A 9,435-nucleotide genomic window follows, 5' to 3' on the forward strand; every position below is an offset into this window, starting at 1 on the left:
CAGTTTTTTCAAAAGAAAAATAGCTATATGTATCATAGTTTGTTTTTTTTAAATCATTATATAATTCAAAAGGGATATGATAGTTTTTTTAAAGAAATAATAGTTATATGTATTAATGATTTTAACATAATTCGATTAACTATAAGCATTATTAAATTTACATATCAATATATTTTAATAATAAATCATAAAATATAAAAGAATTAAACTTTAACTATTAAAATTTAAATTTTAAATAATCTGAAAGTTATAAAATAATATATTTTTAAAATTTTCTTTAATTTATTGACGACACACATTTTATTAATAGAACTCGTGACCTCTAAAATTTAATTACTTCGGAAGAAACCAATGTCCTAAGCTAAAACAGCTAGAAGGATGTTACCTGTGACTGATGCCTGCATATTCTTGAAATAAAATCTTCTTACCGAACTCCTTTCATTACCTAAAAAAAAAATAACTCAAAGGAAAGAGTTAATAAAGGTATCGCTAAATGATGAATGTTGATTAAAGTTTTCAAAGTTTTACTGAAAGTATTGAAAAAAATTAGGAAAGGTAGAACAAAATAATCAAAGAGATAGGTAAATTAATCGTGATAAACAACAGGGTCCAGAGCTTAATTATTAAAAAAGAAAGAAGATAATTTTACCGTACTTTGTTAGTGGGATGACTAGTGAATGCAGTTTACTCGGAAAATGCCACATCTTTCATTCTCTTCAATCGAGGAACCCAACTATTCATCTTTCATGGAGATTCAAAACCATCGATTACTCTATTTGTATCACTTTCAAACCCAGTTCTTCCTTGACCCTGAAACTAATGAGAAAGGCAAAATACTGTCTTTATTTAAAGTCTATACCATTTCCAGATTACTTCTTTTTCACGCCCTTCTTTGTTAAAAACTTGTAGTTTTTTTTAAATATTTTCTCCCAACTATCGATCTTAACTTTGACAGTTCAACAAATCCAGGTTTTTTTTAATCTTTCTCTTTTATGTCTTTATTCTTGGCTTAAATGCATGATATTTAATTTGTTTGTCCTTTTGGGTCACAATGTTTACCTAAGTTTATATGCTTTTCGATGACATTTTTTGTGTTTGTACTTTCTGACTTATGATAGTTTATGTTGTTAGTTAAGCATAAACGAGATCTGGGTTTCGTTCAATTTCTCATAAAGCTGGTGAATTTGTGCCGGATGTTTGGTGATTTTCTCTGTGGTTCACTGTACTTTGCTTCCAGATCTGAAGCTTATATTGCTTTTCCTGTTGTGAAACAAAATTCTTCATTTTCTTTTACAGTTCATCACAAGTTCACAACATTGCAGCTGATACTTGTTAGGCCCTGTTTATGAAAGTTTATGATTTTCTTTTCGGCTAACTTAGTTTTTTTTTTTTTAGTTTTATGGTATCAAAGTGAGTGCTTTAGTTTGATTTATTTTGCCCTATCTGAAGAATAATGCTGGTGGCACTTGTGACACGGTGATTTGGGGGTAATTTCTTCCCTGAATTTTCTTCATATATTAAAAGATTTTCCATCTATGGCTAAAAGCTGAGTTCTAGAATCTGATCATTGTTAGAAACTCTAGCTTAGGTTGGAAATTTTCTATGCTTACACTTTTAAAGAAGAAATGATGTTCCTTAACTACTCACTTTTGAGAATTTAGCTTAGTTGCAAGAATATATGTAGTCCCCGCGGAAGGATTAGCTTAATTCTAATCCTTTTGTTCCTCCTAAATTTTGGAAAAAGTACACTTATTTTTACTTGTTGGTATTTGTCGAACAAGGCTATAGCATTAAGAATTTTAGCACGAATTCTATTACCTTTACTATATCAGTATGGTTGAAATACTGCAATTAAAGGCTTTTTTTGCTAAGTTGTTATGAAAATGTATGAATTCTTGGTGTTCTTTGATTCCCTTTTCTGTTCTAGCATAGTGATTCCATTTCTATTTCACATACAATCTAGGATTTTATAAGTCGCTTGAATCATAGTAACTCTGTAACTAATTTCATGTGATTTAGGCAGTTGACGCTGCTGGAAGTTGCTTTGTTTCCATCATGATCAAACAAATTCTAAGCAAACTCCCACGGAAGTCGCAAAAATCCGATTCATTAGATTCAGCTGGGGTTGATTCTGGCAATCATACTTCGAACTCGGGCAATGGAGTTCAGTGTACAAATATTGGGAATAGTATAACAAGTCGACTAAGTGTTGTTAAACGGGTTTCATCGGCTGTTTTTCCTGCTAGCATCATGGCTGGAGTGGAAGCAGTGGAGCCGAATCTGTCTTTCAAGGATGTCTCAAATCCACAGAAGCAGAACCTGTTTATCAGTAAATTGAAACTATGCTCTAAGGTTTCTGATTTCAGTGATCTTGACAAAGCTACTTCCGAGCAAGATGTTAAATGCCAAACATTGATAGAGCTTATAGATTTTGTTTCTTCGGGATCTGCAAAGTTCAACGAACCAGCAGTTGCTGCTATGTGTAAAATGTGTGCCATTAATCTGTTCAGAGTTTTTCCACCTAAATATCGCTCTAATACCTCCAGTGGTGAAGCAGAAGATGACGAACCGATGTTTGACCCTGCCTGGTCCAATTTGCAACTCGTGTATGATCTACTTCTTCGGTTTATCAGTTACGATTCTCTTGATGCAAAGGTGTCAAAAAAGCATGTAGATCATTCTTTTATTCTGAGATTACTTGATCTCTTTGAGTCCGAGGACCCTCGGGAAAGAGACTGTTTGAAAACAATTCTTCATAGTATTTATGGGAAATTCATGGTGCACAGGCCCTTTGTGCGAAAAGCTGTTAGCAATATCATCTATCGTTTAGTTTTTGAAACCGAAAGGCATAATGGTATTGCTGAGCTCTTGGAGGTTTTTGGAAGTATTATTAGTGGATTTGCCATACCATTGAAGGAGGAGCACAAAATGTTTCTGTGGAGAGCTCTTATTCCGCTACACAAGCCAAAATCGGTGGGCGTTTATCATCAGCAATTAACTTACTGTGTTGTACAGTTTATAGATAAGGATCAAAAGTTATCTAATAGTGTGATTAAGGGGCTGTTAAAATACTGGCCAATTACAAACAGCCAGAAGGAGTTGATGTTTATGAGTGTTAGAAGAGATTTTGGAGAGACTAACATGGTTGAGTTCCAAAGATCATGGTTCCAGTGTTTCGGCGAATTGCATGCTGCTTAAACAGCTCCCATTACCAGGTAAATTTTCCTCATTTAATCACTATGCGAAAATGTTTACCTTAAACGATATCAGGATTGCTTTTTTTTGGTTGATCAAGAACCACAGTTTATAGATAAGGATCAAAAGTTATCTAATAGTGTGATTAAGGGGCTGTTAAAATACTGGCCAATTACAAACAGCCAGAAGGAGTTGATGTTTATGAGTGAGTTAGAAGAGATTTTGGAGATGACTAACATGGTTGAGTTCCAAAAGATCATGGTTCCAGTGTTTCGGCGAATTGCATGCTGCTTAAACAGCTCCCATTACCAGGTAAATTTTCCTCATTTAATCACTATGCGAAAATGTTTACCTTAAACGATATCAGGATTGCTTTTGTTTTTGGTTGATCAAGAACCTCATATCAAGTACATTTTTTGGTTTTTCTTTTGTTTCTTTTCCCTCTTTAAGGAGCTTCAAATTAAGGAATAAATTGTAAGTCGTGTAGCATGCTACGGTGATTGTTAAACATTCATAACTTACGAAATTTGGTAGGTTGCGTGGCGGTGATCTTATGCAAATTGTTTGATGATACTTTGGAGTGGTATATCTAGAGGGAAAGAGTCGAATTGGTTTTAAGAAATGAAATTTCTATTATCATAACTGTATGTGTAGTTAGTTTTTTTCTTTGCGTGTTGATCGATGTCCTACTTGCATGATGAAGAATGTTTACCGATCAGACATTAAGTAAATGATGATGGAGGTTACGTGGTCAGATGGCAACATGAAATTGTTTTCACCTTCCATTTCCAACTTTTTCAGGTGGCCGAACGAGCTCACTTGCTATGGAACAACGAGCACGTCCTTGATCTTGTTACACATAATCGCCACGTGATTTTCCCTCTCATCTTTCGGTCCCTTGAGATGAATCAGAATCATTGGAATCAAACAGTGCTTAACCTGACGCAGAACATACTGAAAAAGTTCAGTGAGATGGATGAAGAGCTTCTGCTTGCCTGTCAACGCAAGTTGGAGGAAGAAAACTCCCAATCCATCGAAGCAGCTGAGAAGAGGAAACTTGCGTGGGAACGTCTGGAAACAACTGCTGCAGCTTTCAAACCTTCAGCTATTAACATGATCCCTCCCGTACAATCAGGCACACTCCCAGTTGCCTGTTAATCTCTCAAGGAACTGCAAATGGCAATAGATTATGGATAGATATAGCTCGGATCGCAGTGTTTGATGTTGCTTTCTTGAATATGGTCAAGTTGTGATGCTATGGGGTTTGTTTTTGTTGTATGTAAAGCTGAAGTTGCTGTACTGAATTATTAGTGTTACTACAATACTGTTGCCTGGAAAAGATTCATCGAGTTGTTGGGTTGCAGGTATATTGTACGTATCAATTATTATGGGCTACATATGTGTATGTTCTTTTTGTCTTTACATTTTATAGCCGTGCTATGCTTCCGTGACTTGAAAACTCAAAAGCTCAGCATTTTTTCTCTCATTTTACAAGCACGGAGTTTCTTTTCCAACCGCCCCAGCCCCTTCGCCCTTCATTTACCCTATCTTTATAGTCTAGGTTGCTTCTGTTTCTTGGCCCTATTTTTGAAAAGCTGGGATGTAAAATTGTGGTTTATTAATTAATTTATGCTATAAGTTTGAATATTTTAATGTATTAAAAACATTTTTTATTGTATCATGTTTATACCGTGTAATATTTTGGTATCATAGATTTTCATATTCAGTTCAAAGAATTATGATATAAAAATAAACTTTTCTGATAAAAAAAATGTCTAGTTCCATAGTAGACATACAGTAGTCGGGTTCACACCCACAGCAGGAAGACTAACAAAACATACAATAGTCAGGTTCACGCCCTTAGTAGAAAGAGTCTCGAAGCATACCCGAGCTGACGTCTTGCCAATGAACTCTTCTGCAGCTTCCGTTATTCCTTGGACATTTCGTTGGTCATTTCCGGTAGCTTAGAATGCTTCATTTTCTCATCACTCGATTGAGCCTCCAAATTGGATAACCTGGAAGCTATATAATCCAGCTTTCGGCGCTCCATTCAACCAATATAAGCGCGTGCAGCTTTCTTCAAATGTTCCATTGCAAAATCCTTGAAAATCCTTGATTGCATCCCTCCACTTCAATATCATATCTTCGGTGACTTGTTCGAGGCGGAGATGGTTCATCTCTTTAATTGAAGCACAGAACATTATGTAGATCCCATCGGCAATACTCAAGTTCATCCTACTTGCTGCAGAAACACACCATAGACCTCAGTGATGTTCTGTACGATTTGATGTAGTGAGGGCGGGAAGCTATTTGCCTATTGGTATCCGCTCACCACCTAAGTCAGCAAAGTCTACTTGCTGCAGAAACATCACCATAGACCTCAGTGATGTTCTGTACGATTTGATGTAGTGAGGGCGGGAAGCTATATTTGCCTATTGGTATCCGCTCACCACCTAAGTCAGCAAAGTCTGATAACTTCACTTTGCTCTCATCATCAATTTCAAGTTTCATTAGAATATCAGTTCCGTTTGCACAACAACTTGATATGGAATGGAATGCAGCATGTTCCATTGATGAAAACTGGAGAAAGAGTGGGCAAAAAATATTGATAAGATTGTATGTATTTATCGAAATTTACAACCTCTATTAAAAACTTAATATATTTTTTAATCAGAGGTATTGGAGTGCAAAGATGAAGTCCAGTTGAAGCATTATACATTTCAAACCCAGTAGAATGTAGGGAAAATATGGCATACCTTGTCAAAAGTTTCAAAGTTACTTCCACGTCGATCCTGCAATTACAAAAGAATTAATAATTATAATGTATAAGATGAATTTGAGCTGAAGCATTCGATATTTCAAGACCAATAGGCTCAGAGAAATATGCCATACCTTATCAAAAGATTCAGAGTTAGTTCCAATGATATGCAGATCCTGCAAAACACAGAAGACAAATAGGTTTACAATGGTCTCGTTCAATGGTTATAATGTGTCTTTACAAATTCTGAGGTTAAATTAAATAAATATTAGTGATGAATATCAGCGAACGGAATTGAAAAACAATAACCAAAGTATCATATTGAGTCATCAAAAATACTTGAGAAGCTCACAGTTGGTATCTGGCGAGTAAAACTTGGAGGCTGCCTGCGACCAGAAAGCATCAATCCTCTTTCCTCTTCTGACCTTGTAGTCCCATCTCTTAATTGTTCAACTTCATTTGTCGAGCATTCAATTTCCTCTCTCAAGAATTTAGTCATAGCGAAATTCTCATCTCCTTGCGCCTCCAGTTCCTCTTCCAATTATTCTAATATAACAAACGTTTCATTTTTCTACATCCTGCAGTCTCTCTCTCATAACAGCAGCCTTTTCTTTGAATGTCCGCAATGCAAATCTGCGATCCTAAATACATAAGATCAATTAGTAAGAAATCCAACCTTAACATCAAAACAAAGAAGCTCAGAATACAACAACAAACAAGAAAGAGAGATTAAGCAAAATTGACATGCTAGGAAAACAAAACAGGTTCGGACTTGGGTATCCAAGATAAAAGCAATATTAGGTTCGAGATACTCAAAATTTGAAATTTAGGATTTACATTGAATTGAATTACATCATTTTAACTGAGATGAAAAGAATTTAGATTTCTTTTACCTCCAACTTTCCCAACCTCTTACGCCTTCCATAACGTTCTCTTTTCAGTTCTCTTCCCGTTAGAGTAGGTTCAGATTTACCACCTCCCTTACTTTGGACGACATTTAGATATTCCAAAGGTTCACCCTTTATAGAAGGCTTAGAGATCCCATCAGTCTCATTGTCGACTACATTTAGATATTCCAAAGGTTCACCCCTTATAGCAGGGTTAGAGATCCCATCAGTCTCATTGTCGACTCCAAATTGTAATTCATATGGCATCCATGAGGTAAAAGATGAAGTTGAGCCATGTGATGAACAATCCTCCATGGCAGAATTTGCTTGGGGTCTTGCAGTACTCCGAGTATTAACTACAAAATAAAAAAGAAACAGTTGTTGAATTCAAAGTAAAGAATTGCTCAAGCTTCTTCAAAATAAACAGGGGAAAGCCAAGAGATGAAATTATGCTTAGTTGCTTACTTGAATTTAAAAAAAAAATGCTGAAGAGCTATGCGGAATCTTCCTTTCCCTCGACACAAATCTATTCTTTGGCCAAAATCCGTAACTCTCTATATTAACCAACAGACGCCAAAGGCCAAAATGATGTTTATACTTCTTTCCTTAAGCTCATCGATCGATAACCAGCTATCCGCTTCAATCACCCGATAATTCCCAACTCACACGCTTTTTTTAATGTATATTTATCGATCGACCAACAGCCACCTGCTTCAATCAATCGCCCGATAATTCCTCTTTTTCTTTTATATATATAATATTTGTCGACCAACAGCCACCTACTTCAATCGCCCGATAATTCCCAACTCACAAGCTTTTTTTTTTAATATACATTTATCGACCAACATCCACCAATCGCCCGATAATTTCGGAGCTGCACAAAGTCAAGGCTTTTACGAAAAGCAACATCTGCTTCTCAACATATCATATCCAACATATCCAACATATCCTACGGTTGATATCACTTCGAAATAAAACACAAATTTCTAATTTTTTGTATGTTGACTTTAAAGTGTGAACAATGACCGTGAGGAAAGAAGAAAAGGAACTTTAAAGCGATTGATGAATGTGGTGGTTTTCAAACGACGAGCTCAAGGAATGAAATATTAAACATCACTGCCATTATAGTTTGCTGGTCAAAGATGGATTCAGGTTTCAACTACTGCAGGAAAGGAAGATTCTGCTGAGCTACCCTTTGTAGTCAAGTAAGCATTATTTCATCTATTGGCTTCAAAGTGTTTTTTTTTTACTAATTCCCAATCAAGAAGCTTGAGCATTTATTTTCAGAAATTCAGTAGAATTCAATAACTCCTTTTCTGGTAGTTAATGTAGGAGTACTGCAAGATCCTCAAGCAAATTATGCATCTGACTAAACATGACGGATGAGGCCGCTTCAGTTTTTACCTCAGAGACGCAACATGAAGCCAACGACGACAGCGAATGGATAAATCAGCTGCTCAATGAGATCCCTTTCTCTGTTACAAACGCTGAACCAATGGAGGCTCAAAATGATAGGACTCAAGTCGAAACATCTGAAGCTTCATTTCGACCAATGTCAGGAGGCAGTGAATCTGATATTAGTCCAGCACTAGCAAAAAAAAAGAATAGCTGACAGAAGGTGTCGTGGTAAGATAGAGGTAATGAAATTTAATTCTTCCTCCCAATTTAAAATAAATGTAATCCAATATAAATCCTAAATTGATTGTGGTTTTATAATTTATATTCAAATCTTAGTATTTTCCACTTAAAAATACTATCAAAGTTGAAATCGTGTTTTATTTTCTGAATGCTACTATTGCTTCTTTGTTATCCCCTTGTAGTTAAATCATGAAGTGCATGTGGTTTGATACTAATGTTGGGATTACTTATTTCTTCAGGAAAAGTTGGGTATTGCTTATGGTCTTGCATCTAGTTGCAGCGAGGTGCATTTACATTGATGCCATGGCTAAAAGATCATCTTTAAATTAACTTAGAATAGTCATTTAGGGTTTGTTTGTTTCATGTAATATTTTCCGGAAAATATTTTCCTTATTTCTTAGTGTTTGGTTAGAGGATGTGAGAAAGGTGCCATGGTGGCCGAAGATTACCGGTGATGAAGAATGTAAACGTCTAGGGTTTAGTAATTGACTAGGATGAATATAGAGGAGATAAACAGTAAAATTATATTTTGAATGAAGTAAATTGCAATACAACCTAATAGCTCACTCACAACAATTGGGTTTATATAATCCAAAACCATAACCAACTATTAACAAATCTAACTAATTAACTAATTATAGTTGAATCAATCTTATACTCTAACATTCACCCTACTTCTTCAAGTTCTTGATTTTTTTTTTGTAGATGATTCTTGAATAAAAGATACAAACGAAGTGTTGCAATGAGCTATTGGTTCTCAACCAAGAAATGAAAGAGCTGGTTCTATATAAAGAAATATACTTTCTCTTCATTCACCATTTTGTCTTTCTTTCTTCACTCTTCCATCTAAAGATCCTTAAAAGATCTCTTCCTTTTACTTAGGTGATTCATCGAGAATCGAAAGTGTTATGCTTTTTTTCGTTCTACTTTATCCACCTTTCTTTTCTTTCTCATTCT

The 9,435-nt window shown here is 35.4% G+C and overlaps 2 protein-coding genes across 3 annotated transcripts; one reads left to right on the forward strand and one right to left on the reverse strand.

Moving 5' to 3' along the window:
* The first annotated feature begins 633 nt into the window (after positions 1-633).
* Positions 634-4,558, forward strand: LOC120218854 (serine/threonine protein phosphatase 2A 57 kDa regulatory subunit B' kappa isoform-like). Of its 2 annotated transcripts, none has more exons than XM_039215755.1 (4): positions 634-969; positions 2,020-3,062; positions 3,336-3,507; positions 3,997-4,558. In XM_039215755.1, exons 2-4 carry the CDS (start codon positions 2,056-2,058, stop codon positions 4,351-4,353), a joined length of 1,536 nt encoding a protein of 511 aa, XP_039071686.1. In that variant the 5' UTR covers positions 634-969; positions 2,020-2,055; the 3' UTR covers positions 4,354-4,558. The 2 variants fall into 2 exon arrangements, with proteins under 2 accessions (XP_039071686.1, XP_039071685.1); XM_039215754.1 differs by having other exon boundaries at positions 2,020-3,022; positions 3,311-3,507.
* A 622-nt stretch (positions 4,559-5,180) lies between these two features.
* Positions 5,181-7,705, reverse strand: LOC120218927. Its single transcript, XM_039215812.1, has 7 exons — positions 7,306-7,705; positions 6,847-7,196; positions 6,306-6,594; positions 6,088-6,129; positions 5,952-5,987; positions 5,550-5,775; positions 5,181-5,437 (listed from the first exon to the last, which is right to left on the reverse strand). Exons 3-7 carry the CDS (start codon positions 6,450-6,452, stop codon positions 5,181-5,183), a joined length of 708 nt encoding a protein of 235 aa, XP_039071743.1. The 5' UTR covers positions 6,453-6,594; positions 6,847-7,196; positions 7,306-7,705.
* Positions 7,706-9,435: the final 1,730 nt, after the last annotated feature.

The sequence above is a fragment of the Hibiscus syriacus genome, unplaced genomic scaffold (genome assembly GCF_006381635.1).
Source record: "Hibiscus syriacus cultivar Baekdansim isolate YM2019G1 unplaced genomic scaffold, ASM638163v2 tig00110201_pilon, whole genome shotgun sequence".
NCBI classification, from domain to species: domain Eukaryota; kingdom Viridiplantae; phylum Streptophyta; class Magnoliopsida; order Malvales; family Malvaceae; genus Hibiscus; species Hibiscus syriacus.

Excerpts from the sequence above, each read along its gene's own strand:
- LOC120218927 (XM_039215812.1), bottom strand. The coding sequence starts at position 6,452 with ATGACTAAATTCTTGAGAGAGGAAATTGAATGCTCGACAAATGAAGTT. Across the intron at positions 6,130-6,305 it reads TTACTCGCCAGATACCAACT|GATCTGCATATCATTGGAAC; the intron begins GTGAGCTTCTCA and ends TGTGTTTTGCAG. Across the intron at positions 5,776-5,951 it reads ACTTTGAAACTTTTGACAAG|TTTTCATCAATGGAACATGC; the intron begins GTATGCCATATT and ends CTCTTTCTCCAG.
- LOC120218854 (XM_039215755.1), top strand. The coding sequence starts at position 2,056 with ATGATCAAACAAATTCTAAGCAAACTCCCACGGAAGTCGCAAAAATCC. Across the intron at positions 3,063-3,335 it reads AATAGTGTGATTAAGGGGCT|TGTGATTAAGGGGCTGTTAA; the intron begins GTTAAAATACTG and ends GTTATCTAATAG. Across the intron at positions 3,508-3,996 it reads TAAACAGCTCCCATTACCAG|GTGGCCGAACGAGCTCACTT; the intron begins GTAAATTTTCCT and ends CAACTTTTTCAG.